The 17,621-nt window shown below is 35.7% G+C and overlaps 1 protein-coding gene across 1 annotated transcript in view; it reads left to right on the top strand.

Moving 5' to 3' along the window:
• Positions 1-1,353: 1,353 nt before the first annotated feature.
• Positions 1,354-17,621, top strand: part of LOC124165919 (voltage-dependent calcium channel type A subunit alpha-1-like) — a 133,543-nt gene continuing 117,275 nt past the window's right edge. The window contains exons 1-3 of the mRNA XM_046543453.1: positions 1,354-1,482; positions 4,652-4,807; positions 8,506-8,645. Coding sequence (XP_046399409.1) covers positions 1,354-1,482; positions 4,652-4,807; positions 8,506-8,645 — 425 coding nt within the window. The remainder of the gene's footprint in view (positions 1,483-4,651; positions 4,808-8,505; positions 8,646-17,621) is intronic.

The following is a 17,621-nucleotide window of genomic DNA, read 5'->3' as shown; positions in this document are numbered from 1 at the left end:
CTTAATTTATTTTTTGACAGAATTCCCTGGCAATCGGTATAGATCCATTAACATATTCCCACTGCACTCGACATCACATAAAAAAATTGAAATTGAAATTATGCTTAATAGCGTCGGTTTCTTCTTATATATTTCACTTGGGTGCGTAGGAAATGTTCTCCCTTTGCACTTGTAACCCTACTCGTTTTCGCATTAAAAATTACTGTTAAACTCGCTCATAACGATCACGCATGCAGAGTTATCCCACCTATAACGAGGTGAGTTTACGGTCCCTTAAACTTTCCTATTATCACCCAAGTTAATTTTCCCGCATGTAACGAGCTTTATTGATACGGAATCCCCGCTATAACGCACTGTTCTTCTGTCTTTTGGGGAATTATTTCCTCTTTTATGAGTAAATTACGGCCATCTTCGCTACTTACCCGCTCCTTACCTTACTATCAGTTGTTCTTACGTATGATCATAGCCATATTTCTACCGTTGATTTTAAAATCCTTCCCTTTACAGCTGATTGATGAAGAAGGTGGGACGGTGGTTAAACTTCACGGATCTATTGCTTAAATAAAGACGATTTACGGAATATCAGCCGGCAATCCTGTGATGCATTATAGGGAAAAATCCTTAATTATGGATATAGCAAAATCCCGTTTTATAACAAAATATCGAGATGGTCCTCTGAAATTCATTACAAGCGAGTTTTACTGTACATTGTCACTGGTATATAACTAGGTTTTATAAAATGTATACCTGGCCGCTTGAGACGATTGGCCTATGCCACACGCGCTTACATTGAATTCATCAAATCATTGAATTGCTTAAATTTAATTCTTCGGGAATCTTGTAATAATATAAAACTGTGTGTATTGTATTAATATTAGTAAATTAATTCTGTTAACATAGAATTCATTCGCCTTTTTCAGCACCTACTTATACACCAGCCACACTGTAGGTTTAAAAAAAGAGCGTTTGAGCGTATATTCACTCGGATGTGGAGCAAAAATTCGGGTCGCTTTCGGGGAGGAGAATAGGATCGGGGCTAGTGCGGTGTAGATATAGGTTTCGGAGGGTGTTGGGGGAGGGGGAGGGATTGTAACCGGTGCCCCTGACTTCCAAAGAGGCAGTGGCTGTCGGGATCCACCGCGGCGGCCGCCCCCGCCGCCGCCTGCCCCCGACGATAGGGTGGGGGGAGAGGGAAGTTGGAGGGGGGAGGGTTAAACATCGTCTTGGCCGGATATTGATTGGTTGAAAGCGGAGCTGGCCCAGTGGCGGGAGGGGAGAGACCCCACTGGGGCTGGGGAGAGTTTTTGGGGGGGGAGATTGAGGGGAGGAGGGGTCGGGAAGGGTTCAGTTGAGATGGTTGTAGTAGCGGAGGTGTGTAGAGTACGACAAGCGGGGTTGAAGGGTCGTCTACCGGCGAAAGGGGATCGTGGAGAAAGGGGTTTGGTTGCTGGGGAAGATGGGTCACAGAAGGAACCAATGTGGGTGATACTATTCAACGAAGGAGGATCGGGTTACTGTGGTGGCTAGTGTGCTGGCTTCACATCCCTTGGGCCCGGGCACAGATACCGGTGGTGGCACAGATTTTTCGCAGAATGCCCGATCCCTGATTGCATTTTGTGTGGAGGACTCTTGGAAAAAAAACACTCCGTCCGTCGGATGGGGCGTAAAGCCGTGGTCCCCTAGGCGTCCTACGTTTAAAGCAAGCTCTTTAAAAGGAGAAAATGTCAATTACCTCCGCTTTAGTCCAAGCAACAGATGCAAAATGTTGCTTTGATCGCGATAAAATGTAAATAATGATTAATTAATCGAAAAAACCAAGTTTTTTACTTCGTAATAAGCTGCGATCACGACCGTAAATGTAAGCATCAGTTCAAAAAGATACTTATAATCCAGAAATAGAAATAATAATTGTTAATTTTCACTCGATGACCGTTTTCAATTTTATTTTACTGCATTTCAGTAAGAGCGGATAATGCCGACGCCGTGTTTCTCTCCACCCTACCGTAACTGCCTTTCCCTTATGGCGAAAATGACCTTAGCTGTCGGGCACCTCCTCCGAACATCCATATCAGGCATAATATTCATGGAAATAACCACGAACTAACCAGCGGATCACCTTTTACGAGTTACCCGCAAATTCACTATGATTCCGAAGTTTCCACCGAGGATAAATTACCTGCCATGACCGGGATTCGAACGCGTATCCCCCCCATTAGCATCAGCAGTGCTGCTTAACTGTTGACATATCTCCGCAGTTGAAGAGGATGCTTTATAATCCCATAGGTAGATTTATACAAAAACGTATCAATAAATATAATTCATGAATAATGAAAAAATCGCCTGGCACATCAGAGACTTAGGGTTGATATGTGCTACATCCTAAATTTTCTCCCCTCAAGCATTTCGCTATCATTTCAAAACCTACTCCGCTCATGGCTCGCCCAAACCTACTTCCCCTCCTTTGATGCTCTACTTAAGGTTGGATAATACAAAAAAGCGACACATTTAAATTTGCACTTAGCGGAAAAATTAGCTTCATAACTTTGGGTCGTTTACAGAAACTGTTAGCGTGGGCGGGACGCCATCTATCACCCTTCTGCACAGCTATAACAGCGACCTGGTTCACATTAGGTATTAATTAAAAACATTTTTGACCGATTTGCAAGCTCTTTTTGCCATCGCCGCCAATATTTTCAGATACCTCAACGTTTTCCTACCAATTTCGATCTCTCTGTTCAGTAAATATAGTTCGGATTGAATTTCATTCACGTTTGTAATATGTCGTCGTTAAGTGAAGTTGGAGTTGGGTGGGGATATAGGATAGAGTTGGGATATATGACTAGCAGTTGAAGAGTCGTCCTTTCGGGATGAATTAATGCTATGGGAGGCGTGAGTCCTCGTTATTTGTATGTAAAATAAACAGCTTATGTTGTGGATTTCCGCATATTATGATAATAATTGGTAGTCTTTCGGTTCTGTGAATACATTTTTTATAATAAGTTGCGACAGTTCCGCCGTGCTCTGCTGCAGGCTTTTTCTGGCGTTTAGTTGACAAAAATTGTTCCTTAGGCGAGTTAGGTTATTATTTACGATTCATAATATCTGAAATGCTTGTTTCCATTACCCAATTCTTTGTATTTGAATATAAATCCATGTTTCTAAAAGGATATTATCCCTTGTATAAATAAATCACATTTTTTATTTCATTTTCGTTTTTTTTTATTTAATTAACTGCCAAATAGATCACCAATAAGATCACTGAACGCCCAACGAAGCTTGCTTTGGAATACGGTGAAAATTTCGTATGTAATTACTCAAAAAACCCCAAAGATTTCCAAAAAATAAACAACTACTGGACCAGGTATCATATAGGGTAATCTTTTTACAGACATTTAACGACTTCTTTTGTGTCCCCTCTTTAATATATTGATACTCTTCAAAATTAAACAACAAAGAGGTGTTAATCACTGGAATATTTATTATTTGAATTAGTATTTCGATTACTAGTTCTTTTCATAGGGAATTTTGGATGTTTCGAGACAAACAAATTTTTATTTTCCTCATCTTGACCTGCACATGTACACTCTTAGTCCTTATCACGATATGCTCTCGTAAAATCCCTCTTTATTATGTCTCCTTCATTCTTTACCGTGGTGTACACGCCGGAATTGAATAGGCTCCAATCCACCATCAGAATTTCTTCCACCCTCACTGTCGTTGACGAGGAATGATAATCTAGCAGTCTGAAATATTATTGTTTCCAATGAAACTTTCAACCCTTTTCAATCAGAATCCCTATGAAATGAACGATGTTTCACGTTTCTGTGCGAGCAAATGAATTCAACGTTGTATACTTTTCTGCACAAGGTGTTATTTCCCACGATCCTTCAAATGATATCTCTCATGATTTCGTTTACGTTGTACGGCTGACTAAATAACGCGTTGGGATAAATTCTCGACGCCTTAAATTTATGATCCCATTTATTGGGTCATAGGTAGCAGTATTTGCTGCAATCATTACTACTACTCTCCGGACATTCCGACCTTCCGATCCAATTAAATTGCATTCTACTTTTATACTTATTGAATATTATACTTAATTTGATTTCAGAAATAGCTTTGTTATTTGAATTTTTTTAGGATTACTATGACATTTTCAAGGATTTAACTTTTTTTCGAGGAACTCTGAGGATATAGGTGATAAGTTTAATGTGGTTCATATAGATAGTTTTATTTGATATTTAATTATTATTTAATAATTATTATTATAAGGATAATTGTATATTTGTTTGGCCGTAATTTAATTAGTTGACCTAGCGTTAATGTGAAATGTTGTGCCAACAATCACCTCAACCCACTCCGCTGGTAATTGTAATTTTTCGTCGAACAGTCGACAACTTCATCGTGAGTCGGATCATCACGGCCATCGGATCATCGGCATTGATATTTCGTCAAAGAGAAGAATAATGTGATGATGTCGACTCTTCGACAGAAACACGGTCATGGTCGTGTATTAGATAACCCTAAAGAAGTTTACAAAGTTGTTTTATTGTTGGTTCAACATGAATTGTAGACACAAAGGTACGCTAGATACCATCTTGTTTGTTACTTAGACTTTTAGCTTATGTTTATTTATTATTCAACTTTAAAGTGTCCATTAGTTTCAAGAATAAATGTGTTTTCCTTAACTCTTGTTCTCACTCCGTTCGAGTACGCTGTTCTTCTCACGATTATAGCTAACTGCATAGTGCTTGCGCTGGAGGAGCACCTTCCTAACGGCGACAAAACCATCCTGGCCCAAAAATTGGTAAGTAACCATGGTATTTTTCTACTACTTCTTCTCCACGGCATAATTTTCTCTGAAGTTTTTTCCAGCAGTTTAAGCCTGAATCACACGATTATTTTATCCGTCCCCCATTGTGATAGGCCCAGCGATAGGTTTTCAGGGACCAAAACAATGATCCCTTATTGACCCATTATTTTATGAATTTTGCTGTCATTCCCACCGTCACTTTTTCCATCGCTTACTCACTTTACTTTCCGTATTCATAAGTGTTATTTAATTAAAAGCCAGGCCTGGAGTTACAATCACTGTTAGCGGCCGTGCGTTCTAGTTGGCTGAAAGACAGTTCCAACAATGGTTCCAGTGACGGAGGAAAAAGATGATAATGTGATTCAGACTTAAGTGAATGACTTCTCTTCACTGCAACTTTAATGGCTTTATTTTATATGCAACTAAAATGCGGCTGGTGAGAGTAGACGCCGGGTTCCACTGCCCTGCGAGTCTACAGGGCCCGTACGATGTGAAGTTACGCAAAAAAAGCGGATTTTCGTTCTAAAAGGGCCTTACTTTCACTTTTCCTTCGAGATAGAGTTTTGCCAGCCCCAAAAAATCTAATATTGGGTCCATAGTACTTTGGACCCTCGGAGCGCGGGTTTCCGTTATTAGCTAAAGTAAATAAATTTTAGCACATCAATATCAACATTTTTTAGGTTATTTTGAGACAAGGAAAACGTGAGTTTATAAATTATTAAAAATAAGGGCCGGCCTGCCGTACGTGCATAATGCATTTATGCTGACCGTTCTGTGTACCCAACTGCCTTTTGATCGATTGCTCTAAAACCCCACTTCTCTGTACGAATTATCTCCAAGTTCCTTCACCAACCGTCCCATGAGGTCTAGTCTTGTCTGCCATTATGGTTTATTTCCTTCCACTGTACCTTCCAGTATGGTTTTCATCAAGCTTTCACGCAGTAGTATATGACCAATCCAGGTGATTTTCTATGTTACTCTATTTATACACCGTCTTTCCGTTACCCTTTACAGCACCTATTCGTTCCTTACTTTTGCCACGCAGGGTACACTCAGAATATTCCTTTTGCACCATACTCCAAATTTCTCGATTATCTCTCTTTTCAAGTGTCCAAGTCTCACTACCATAGAATAGGACGATCCACACGGAAGTCCTCACAAGCAATTTCCTCATCCCTAAATTAATGTTTCTTGCGGCAAATAGTTTGTTTCTCTTGTTGAAGGCTAGCTTGGCCTGGTTGATGCGGCTTATTAATCTCTTCTTACTCCTCCTATGTAATGTTACTATGCTTCCAAGGTAAACAAACTCGTCCACCGCCTCCAATGTTTCTCCTCTCAGGGTCAACTCCGGATCCGTGTCTGTTTGCCACCATCACTTTCCCTTAATTTTGCTGATTTTCATATTTAACTGAGTGTCAAAAATACCTTCCATTTCTTCCATTGCCTCTAACGGCTCTTCCTCTCACGCTGCTAAGAGTGATTTTGATCATGTCAATCCTCTCACATTATACCTTCACAATTAGTAGTGGTGCTCAATATTTCTTTCATTTCTTCTGTTTCATTATAGAAGTATGCATTGAAAAGGGTAGGTGAAAGTGATTACTACTACTTAAACAGATCTGGACTGGCCAGACTGGAATCACCACCGAGGCCCCAGGGCTGAAAGCCCAGAACGGCTTATGGGAGCCCTGGACTATTTTGGCACCTCCCGCTTTTCATGGATTCCACAAGTACATAAACTGTGAAATGGAAGAACATGCAAGACCCCTGTGGTGTTTACGTCCTTTTACTTTCTTCTCACAATCGTCCATGCTTTAATATTGCAATTATCAAGTCACATCGAAAATTGGGGCCCCATTCAACTCCCTTTTCTATTTATTTTTCACATTTTAACTAACATATATATCAGTATAACACTAAATTTTTAAGTTAGACAAAATTAAAATCGCTGCCATGTTTTCTCAGACGTCAGTAGAACTGTAAAGACAGCAACTTTGAATTTTAAACTATATTTTTTTGTTTAAATTGTTTTTTGTCATAAAAACAGGCTCACCCAAATGGGTCCGATCCCTTTTTTTGAGAGAGGGAGAATTTACCCGCTTGGGCCCTTTGACCACGTTGCTGCCAGTTTGGGCCCTTGGGTTGCCGTCCCTGTTCTTATATAGGCATGGGAGAAGGCGAATGAAAAATATTTTCCCTCTTCGTTCCTTATCCATCCACCTCCAAGCAATCGATATGGCGACGCAGAGGCTCGTGGCCAATCGATTGCTTTTGTTAAAAATATCATCCTTTTTTGGGCTCGATTCGTATGGATTCGTAGACTTATTTCTTCCCGTCAGTTTTATTCCTCCTCCTTCTCCATCGGGCTGTAGTGTACTGCCTCCGTTGATTACGAACCTGCAAAATATGACACTATCTCCTACTGGGAATTGATGATCACCATGCACTTAAGAAGTGTATCTCCGAAAGCCAATTAAAATAGGAAGTAAAAATCTCCGGATTTTCTGTTTGCTAAGCAACCATCATTGGGAATAATCACTCAGTGTATCTTAACCTGTTCAAGGACAGGTTGAGACCGTAGAGTACGGACTATTGGAGGGGGGATAACGTCACTACACTGGTACCAACATACCTCGATCGTCTCTCTGGTAATATGGCTATTTTGTCACGTGACTTGCGTACGATTATCAAAGTGGTTCACAATTTTTTTGCATTTGGGTGCAGAGAAAAAATCATTCAAGGGAAGCACAGTGACCATTCATAGTTGACTAAAGTTTTAATGTACCTATCGTATTTTATTTTGATATGCATATGCTTAATTTTTCCTCCAGTGATCATAAATTGTTAACTTCTCCACGTCACGCGATACCGATGATGGGTATCCACGCGTTTTTCGAAGAGGGTGCTAGCTACCCGCCCTCTACTTATCGTTATTCATAAGTATAAGATACATACTCCTCTCCGATGATGGTTGCCTGGCCAACTGAATAACACATTTCGGAGACTTTAATTCCTATTTTAATTGGCTTCAAGACATACACTTTCTAATATCATTTCAGCCGATTAGCAGCTCCACCCAATTTTTTTAATCACCCGGCATTGTGAGAGGGCTCTAGGTTTTTTAACGATCGATTTGTAAATAAACGTCAGCTAGATATATGGATGAAATAATTAAAAGTATATGTTAAAGTTTTAATAATAGATAAAAAATTTCGTGTTTAGAGTCGATTTATCCAATCGTATTCTTGCAAAATAGGACTAAAAATGCCGGTAGTGCTCCTTTTTCTCTCCCTTTCTCTCTCTTTCGCTCCCACGTTTATGAAAATAGTGCTGTTAATCTATTATTCAGTGCGTTATTATTATGGCGTTGCAATGATCATTCGATGAAGTTTAGCATCTTTTTATGTATTTCACTTGAAAGTTCTGCCATCTCGACGAAAATGGTAATTATTCAGATTTTTAGTTTTTTGTTTTTACTTTTTTCGGCGTGGAAATACTGATTCGCTTCTTTTGCTTTGTTTTGAGAACGTTATGATACGAATTTGCGAACCTTGTCTGTTTAATTCAACTGCCTGCTGATGGTATTTACGTTTTAGTTTATTTTGGGTAGCCTCTCCAATTTTAAGTCTGACCATCTATGACGTTTTTCTTGCCTTTCATGTCACTTATGACTGTTTTGTTTTACTCTTCAGGAAAAGACAGAGCCCTATTTTTTGGGCATATTTTGTGTAGAAGCCTCCCTGAAGATCCTAGCTTTGGGTTTTGTTCTTCATAGAGGCTCCTACCTGAGAAACATCTGGAACATGATGGATTTCGTCGTGGTTGTCACAGGGTAAGTTCGCAATTTAGTTCTTGCATTTATCTAGTATAAGGCAATAGAAATAGAACATATTTTGTAAATTAAGCATCGAGTTATGTATTCATTGTTGAAGCATTTGAAGAATTTGTGATTCTTAAAAATTGTTTTTTTCATGGGTCATTTTGACATTATGCCAGTGAACACATACTTTTTTCAATAGGTTGATGATTATGTATGCCTATTCATCATCAGATGAAGTCAAGTGATCAACTTAAATTTCATTTTTTTTAATTGATTTTTATTTTAACCATTTTGTTTCCGTTAAACATTTTAATTTATTTGTTTAAAGTCGTGTTCAATCAAAAGGCTTTATTAAAAATATCAGAATTCGTTGATTATTTTTAGTTTTTTTGAGAGTTCAAATTGTGATTAGGTGTGCAACTATTTTAGTATGAGGAGGATGAGTTGAAATCATGACTAATAGAAGAATCGATTTCAATTTTTTCCAAAATAATTGAAATATTGTGCATGTTCCATCATTTCATGAATTAAAAAATATTGGATACTTAAAAATACTAAAAGCCTCCCTTAATAATTTATAAAGATGTTATGAAATGTGCCACAAGTATTTTTGAGATGAGTCAAGAAAATACATTGCTTAGGAGCGATATGTAAGGTTTCATTTCGTGACGCACGTTTGGTACACTTTGAATAGGGTGATAATTGGCCATTCACTTACATTTACCTTATTGACATGAAGATTTGTTCATCGGATCATCGTTGTCTCTTCATTAAAGTTGCGTTACTGAGGGTATACAATACATCATATTTGTTCAAGAAATCTTTGTTGAACGTAGAAAAGGGATATATTTTTGATCTCACTTGACTAAAGCAGCAATAGTTAATCAGTTACTGTTATACAAGGTAATTAGATCCTCAACATCTGTGAGTCGAAGGCAGCCTGACTGGTAAACGCAACGATTATCATATCTTCAACTTGAAAATACGTCTGACCTACCAAAATAAATTCCGTGATTAAAATACTGGGATTAGCCATATGTAAGGAGCCCACCATTTTCTTGGTTCAATAGGAAGTACGAATGATTGATGATATGAATGAATATGAATGATGGTGATATGAATATGAATAATTAAGCCTGTTCGTAATCCTCGCCACAGGAATATTAAAGAACTCAAACAAGGCTTAGGAAGATACTAAACCGAAATAATTATTAATAATTGAAAATATATTGGTCATTTGAACCTCCCAAAAGAGTTTAAACCGTTTAGATTGGTAGCACTATTTGTGGGTACCACGCTGAGTACTTTCGAATTATTTGGCGCGAAACTTACCTTCGCTCACTTGTTAACAAAACAGAACCGAAAGTAACAATTTTGTAAACAAGTTTGATTTGAGAAACCTCCTGCATTCGCTTTTTTCGAAGTTAATCTTCTTGTTTTGTCATTTTTAGAGGTTGATCAACATTCATATATGCTTTCCTGTTTTATTTTATCTGTTAATATGAGTGTATTTGATTGGAAGAGTCGCATATTCTCCAGAGGCGAGCACAAAAAAGCAGTCAGTAGAAGACCTGAAAGGTAGACTTACAGGATCTCGTATTAACCATAGGTAACGTGAGTATCACATTTTTACATTCATGTTCGGAGGCGGAATTTACTGGTTTACGCTTGAACAAATTTTCAAACCCATGTCGCAAAGTAATGAATTTCTGTTTAAAGTCTGTATCCGCACTATTCGTTTTCCTTGGATAAAATCGTAACATTATTTATTAATGAAGCCGTGATTAGCTCTCATTTATCGTGGTAAAGGTTTGTGAGTTATGGCATAAATCACTTTTAGGCTTCAGGCTTTTACTCCAAGAGCAGTCATCGGAACAGAGTTCAAGCGTTTATACACCTCAGTGTGGAGATGTTTTATTTGAGTTTAGTGAATTTTTTGGCCACTTTTGAAATTATGACATCGTTTTTACCTCACCGTAAATCTAAAATAATTTTTAAGTATGCTTACGCTGTAAGTAACTATTAATTCTGGCCATAGCGTCATTAAACGTTTTGCATTGTTTTTCACTTCGTTGCTCAGTTCATTAGTGGCAAAATAATTCTTGGCGCTCGTATCTAGATTTTATAGTTTACTACCTATTTATAATCTTGCCTACACAATTTAAGTTAGGAGCATCAGTAGGGCAAGAGATAGAAATTATTCCTTCCTGTGGGCCAAAAACTTCAGTTTACCGAGTGACTTTCAATGTAGGTAGTTCTATCAGCTGTGAATTTTTGTGTCATTTGATGATGGAACATGCATATAAAATAGTCTTAGTTTCAGTCCTCTTATTTGAAAACTTTTGCAGATGCAATTGCCCACAGTTGTAAAAATTCTGAAGTTTTGATAATACTGTCCGTGTAAAAGTCATTGTTGTTGGTGTAAGATTACCTGATTGTATAGCCATGATTTTGAAATTCAGTTAATTCTGTCAAGCTTTAGGTACTGAGAAATTAACTTTGTAAGACTAGGTAATAAATATAGTTCACATTTATGCAAACTAATCATCATGTCATTAGTCTTCCCTTTGCATTAAGTAAATAAAATATTCTTTTTGTCTTGAGTTTTTATCCAACTAAAAGGTTGTAGAATTGTGCACGAGCACCATTGTTCGTCCCCATAGATAATATTTAATTTATTGCCTACTGAAACTTTGGAATTCTTATTATGCATTTCTGATGGTAATATTTGAACCAACTGTTACATGACAGTATGTATCACTTGAAAAAATTAAATTCAATTATCCTTGGGTTTTCATAAAAATAGGTTGCCTGTCACATGTAGGCATTCAGCAGGATGTCTCAAAGTATCAGTATAATGGAATCCCTTCAAACAATGGTTAGGTAATATCACCATCTTCAGAAAAATCAAATCAATGCAGTGTCAAAATATTTATGACATTGCATTGTAAGATTTAACTCTCAAATCACTATGGTGTGTACAAACTAAGAAACTAAGAGAGTAGATCAAATGCTTCATTTTTTTATAATTTTCATTTTTTGAAGATATTTATTTATTTCTATAAGCAGAGGTTGCCTTTGTTTCCATATTTTATTTGTTTACTCTAGATGGAAAAATTAAGGTGTACCTGATGTCACTTACTTTTTCAGTTCCCAGGTGAATGCTGACATTCTGAGGTTGAAATGTGTTAATGTTGCCGTGAAATAATGTTTTTTTTCTGTCTGAATTATGGAGACCTAAACTTTCTGTCATTCTTTAACTTCTCTGTTTCTTTAGGAATGGGTGATGAAGGAGTTTGTTTCAGTATTGATGATTGCATATGTGTCTTTATATTTAAAAAATAACTTCACTTAATTGCTGTGTCTTTCTAGAATTACTTTTTGTTTGATATTTACTGTTCAACTGATATGATTATTAAGTCTCAAAGGACCTGAAACTTTTTCAGGGTGAGTGAAAATTGATACATATTATTACTTATTTTGCAATACCCTGTTGTAAAATCTTATCAATCCTTTAAGCTGGTGTGTGTATGTGAAATATGGTTTATTTATTTTTTTGCTGTGATTTTCCACTTAACTATCACCTCAAGCACCTATCCAAAGTTCCACCTCTTCCTCCGTATATCATACATCACAAATCTTTTGTAGTTCACTATTAGTATTTGTAGAAACTAGAGTAACTTTAGTCCTCTAATATCTATTATTCTTAGTATGTATGTTGTTAATTAACAGTTGAAGAAGTTTTCCTTTTAGTTTGGTACACACCTGTCTCCAGCAGATAAAATATAGTTTCCACCAAGACCTATTCCTGTGAGAAGCAGTTCTTGATGTATCCCACCTTATCCTATAATCTAACATAATATGTAATGCTTGTTTTCTCAAATAACCTTCCTTTATATTATGTAAACAAATATTTTTCTTTTAGTAAGTAATTATGATTTAACTTATTTAGTTCCTTATTATTTTATTAGGTAAGTCTAAAATTTTCAGTTCGGTGTGACTTATCATAGAAATTCAGATTTTCATAGCAGTTGAGCCAGATTAGTTAACCGGCTAGTAGAAAGACAAGAAGTAGCTAGTGCCCTCGCTAATTTTCACATCTTCAGAGGTCCTTAATGAAATGCCTTCCCTACCTAGTATTTCCCTTAGTATTCTCTTCTGTAGGGTTTTCTCGAACCAGTTTTATGTTATAGGTTTGTTGCCAACTGATTTATACAATTAAAATCAATAATTAGATAATTTTCAATTTTGTACTGAGACCACAATTGTTGTAGAGAGCCTAATAAGTATTTATTCTCTTACAATAGGCTTTTCTTTTCTTAGAACCATGGGGTTTGTAATTAAAATTACCGTGATGCCTTTTTACGTGTTATGTAGCTAGGATAGAACCATTTTCTTACTTCAGACCTTTAATTACTTACTTGAAACTAACAATGGATTGAAAGATTAGGATTTTGGTAGCATTAATTGAAGTCTATCGTAGTAATGAGTATTGGAATAGTGCTCCTGTAGTTGTAATGCCATTGTGTTAATAAAAGCAATCAGTGCTGAAATATAGTGGTCCAATTTTATTGTACCATAAGTGTATTTAGGATTAGTATTTCTTTCAGTAAGCAAATTCTATGGCATTAAAACTTCAGCATCGTTTAATAATTATTTAGGGATATTCTTTTTCTTCTAAACTCCCGAGAAATGTAGTCAGAAAAGGAATGGGTAAATAGTTATATTTGTATTGACAAATGTATGCTTTCAAAGCCGCACTATCTCACTTGCATACCTCCATGGCCCTCAAGTTACTTTAGGTCCTCTGATTCCCTCAAAACATGGATGCATTTCATTTCTTTGAATTAAGTTGGCCTTGTATGAATGGCTTTCAAAATTTAATCCTAATATTGTCAGGATTTGAGTTCTGGCAACATGCCCCATATAATTGGATTTTCAGGGTGTATTATATATTCTTCCATCAAATTTTTTCATTCTTTATATGTATGGGCTCAATACATTTTGATCAAATTTTACAATATATCATTCCATTTGAGAACAGTTCCAATTTCATCTCCAGTTACTTTTTTAACATCGTGTAATTCATTAGACCAATACAAAAATGTAATTCTTTCCAGTAATTTGTTGATGGCCTTCTGTTGATCTTTCATCAGAACTGTTACTAAAATCTTGTGTGTATGTCTCTGAAAACTATAAGCTATCGATTATAAAAATTAGATAGGTTATATCCATTTGTACAAAGACATCTTCCATCATCTGCAACTATCAGAATTAATGAGAGACTTTTTAATTTGTTTTAATCTAAGCACTAAGCATTTGAAAAATGAAAAAGCTGATGATTAGGAGTAGTTGTTAAGCATTTTGATGCTGACAAAAATATTGCTTCATTTTGGTTTCATTTACTCCTTTCTTCTCTATCTGAGTACGACAAACATTTTGCTCAACTCTCAAAGTTTTTTTTGGAAGTGTACATTGCTCAATTTTATCTATAATTCTCTTGGATGTCTATAAATCAAGTATGCATTTGCTTTAAAAAAAATGCTGAGGACTCCTTTTACTTCTGTATACCTTGTACATAGTGTCCAGTCGTGACATTCTCATTATGAATTCTTCATTAGATTTTTTCCTATTCTTTCCTATTCTACTATATTCGTTAATGCGCGTAGCTAGGCTGCTCATTGAATGGCATAAATGTGTCTCTATTTCTATATGTAGCTTTCGTTTATGGTAAACATGGTCTCACAGTTGGCAACAAATTGTCTCTTTGGAGTAGGTAAATGCTTGCTCTTAATTTTTCATGTAACGTTCCCTTTAACTCCTTTGCTATCTGCAATCTCTTTAGATTCTTGCTCATCTTCATCATTGTACCTTACATTCACCCCCTACCCACCACCAGCCTCACGAATATCCTTGCTGCCTTCAAAACCTTCACATGTCTTTAAGGACCATCCGGTAGCACTACAATTATAACAAGGCGCTGATGATGTTTTTAGGTCGATGACCATATTCGCAGAATCAAATGTGGATGTGGATCTGAGGATGCTCCGTTCCTTTCGCGTCTTAAGACCTCTCAAGTTGGTCTCAAGAATCCCAAGTAAGTGGCCTGTAGCTGGCCGGTTGATAATTAAAAACAAACTAATCCAACCAGCAAAATATACGTACTTAGCTAACTACTAACCCACAGAACATAACCTTTCTTGACCTCTCCTTAACTTCAGTGCAGAGTAGCTGAGTTTCTCTCCTGTTTAAATAACAGTTTATAACTTGCATCTGAAAAACCTTTTCAACCTTATCCAACCAATTTATCCCAGTTTTATATAACATATAAAACCAAGTAGTAACCGTAGCCTTGCCAGTGTTTATACTGAAGCAAGAGGCATTGACTACAAGGTATTTGTTGTAAACAGGTCAGGCTTACTCCTGACCTTTAGAAAAATTGCCACAGAAGTTAATAAAGCATAGTTTTCTTTACTAAACCATTTTTCTACTTATATTGTTGTAATAATTCAAAGTTCAGTGGCTATTTGCAGCTTAGAGCGCTATAGTGGAAGAAATATATTGTTTTTATACATATCTTGAAATTGTCTATGTGATTAGATGGACTAGTTAGTTATATATACATATATATATATAAACTTCTTTTTTAGGAAATTGAGCAGAACTATTTCTAAAAGTGTTTAATACAGCAGTTCTTTAGAAAAATTTAGATGAAGTTTATTGTAATTTGTATTTAATACAGTGAATATCTTGCAGATGGCTAGTTCTGTTGAAGATGTTTTCGTAAAATGAAAGTTTTTATTTTAGAAATGTCCGTGTTAGTGTGGTTATCTTTTCTTAAATTTTCTAAATGTTGTGATAGCTATGAATGTTTGTTTTTTTATGTATTTTAAATTTTTTTCTGTTTTTATTTTTTGCTCAGCATTACATTTGATTGTTTTACTAGGTATCATCCTTCAGGGCCTTTCTACTACAATGAACATAGACATTGTTCTTTCAACACCCTTCATATGCTGTCCTTAGCAAACAATTTGCTCTTTTTTGTGGCATTGCTGCAGTAATTACTGTGTGATTCTCTTTTGTGTCTAATGTGTGTTTACTTGACTGTGTGTCTTCTTTTTTTTTAGTCCTTTAATGTCTCCATTCTTATCTTCTTTCCTTAGTCAGTACATAATATTACCTGTATCCACTTGTCTGCCCATTGTGACTTTTCTACCCTTGTTTCTATCTTTAGCCATTTCTTCAAACAGTAAATTTTCCAAAAAGGTATCAAGTTTGTAAATTGAAATGAGAATTCTACTTATTCTAGGCCGCTGTCCCTTGATTACTTTTCTTTTGAAGGATTATTTTGTCTACATATGTACCATATGTATGTATTTGTGGACTCATGTAACATAAGCACCTTGCTTGAATCATTTTCACTGAAATTATATGATTTCATATGGCAATCAAGCATACTTATATGCTGTGTGGTAAACCAAAATTAATTATAAGAAGTAGAATTCAATTTTGTTATTTTTATTAAAAAGGTTAGGCAATTGTTAATGAGTTGAAAATTAATATCAAAAGAGAAATGAAATGACCTGTTTAATATATTAAGTCAAGGAAAGCAAAAATGTATTTTCAGTTCAAAGACAAATCATTCACCCAAATTTTTTGGGCTACTATTGGCTATAAAATTGCCTCCTTATATTACATTATTGTTGTGGAGAAATATGTTAAGAAAATGATGGCATTTTATATTTATCTTTGGATAAGAAATTCACTAACCCCATAGGTGACTCACTGGCCTTATTCTCTGGGTGAGCACGAATGCTTTGCAAGTTGGCATGCTGACATGTCAGGATGAATAATTTTTGTTATGTTTTGAGCCCCTAAAGCTTGTACTGATATCTTTGGCCATAAACCAATTTCCATTAACAAATTTTGGTTAGTTGGAGAAAGCATTGGGCAGTATTTTCTTTCCTCGTCCTTGATTACACTATAAATCCTGTTTTTGAATCCTAACTAGTGTGTTTTATGTGAATCTTCATTTTACATAGAATTACAGAACTTGTGAATGAAATATTTGAAGGGTAATTTAATTTTTGTATGTATTTATTTTTTTTTATATCTACTGCTTACCCTAATACCAAATCAGCCACCAAACTCCTTTGTGTCACCATTTTGATAACTCCTTGGTGACGTTGCATTGAATTAATTAGATACCATTTTTTTTAGTCTTTTTCAGGAATTTGTAACCTTATTCTTTGGAATCAGAGGCATGTCTTGTGTACCACAAAATAAAATAGTGTAGTGTTTTTAAATATGCTAGTATTATTTTTAATATACTTTTATATTGAACAGAGTGATTTTAGATTAGAAACATTGATTAAGCTTAGAAGTAGTATGTATGTCTTTGGGGATGATATCATTATTATTATTATTATCATCATTACTGCCATATCGTATACTACTTCAGACAGAGACATGAAGTCACCTGTATCCCGAAGGTCCAGCCATTTGTTATTAGCTGTTATCAGTAGTTGGCTTACGAAATTTTATATTATTATCTGTCTGTCTCAGTCTTCTCTTTATTACATTACCATTATTGTAAATCACAGTATAATACTTCTCAACCTCTGATATTAATACCACTTCAGCTATCTCAAGTGAAAGTCTTATTAAATTAAAAAAAATATCCACTGCTTACATTTGGGGCTTTAATTTCTCCATTGTTAGAGCTCTGCAATAAGACAACAAAAAATGCATTGTGAGTAAAAGTGAGTAAAATTATTGCAATATTATCAATCAAACCCCATTCAAAATTCAAACTATAGCACTATCCAATACTTCATTGCATTCGTTAAAGTCATATTTATGTTGGACATTGTTTTATGATTTGTTATTTTTATATTGATAATTTTTGTGGGAAAATAATGAAAATATTTTGTGGCGTATATTTATATTTATTTTTGTTATACTTGTAATGGTTCATAGCATAAATTT

Source organism: Ischnura elegans, chromosome 9 (assembly GCF_921293095.1).
Source record: "Ischnura elegans chromosome 9, ioIscEleg1.1, whole genome shotgun sequence".
Lineage (NCBI taxonomy): Eukaryota > Metazoa > Arthropoda > Insecta > Odonata > Coenagrionidae > Ischnura > Ischnura elegans.
Note: the sequence above shows the minus strand (reverse complement) of the source record. Positions and strands in the feature narration are given on the sequence as shown.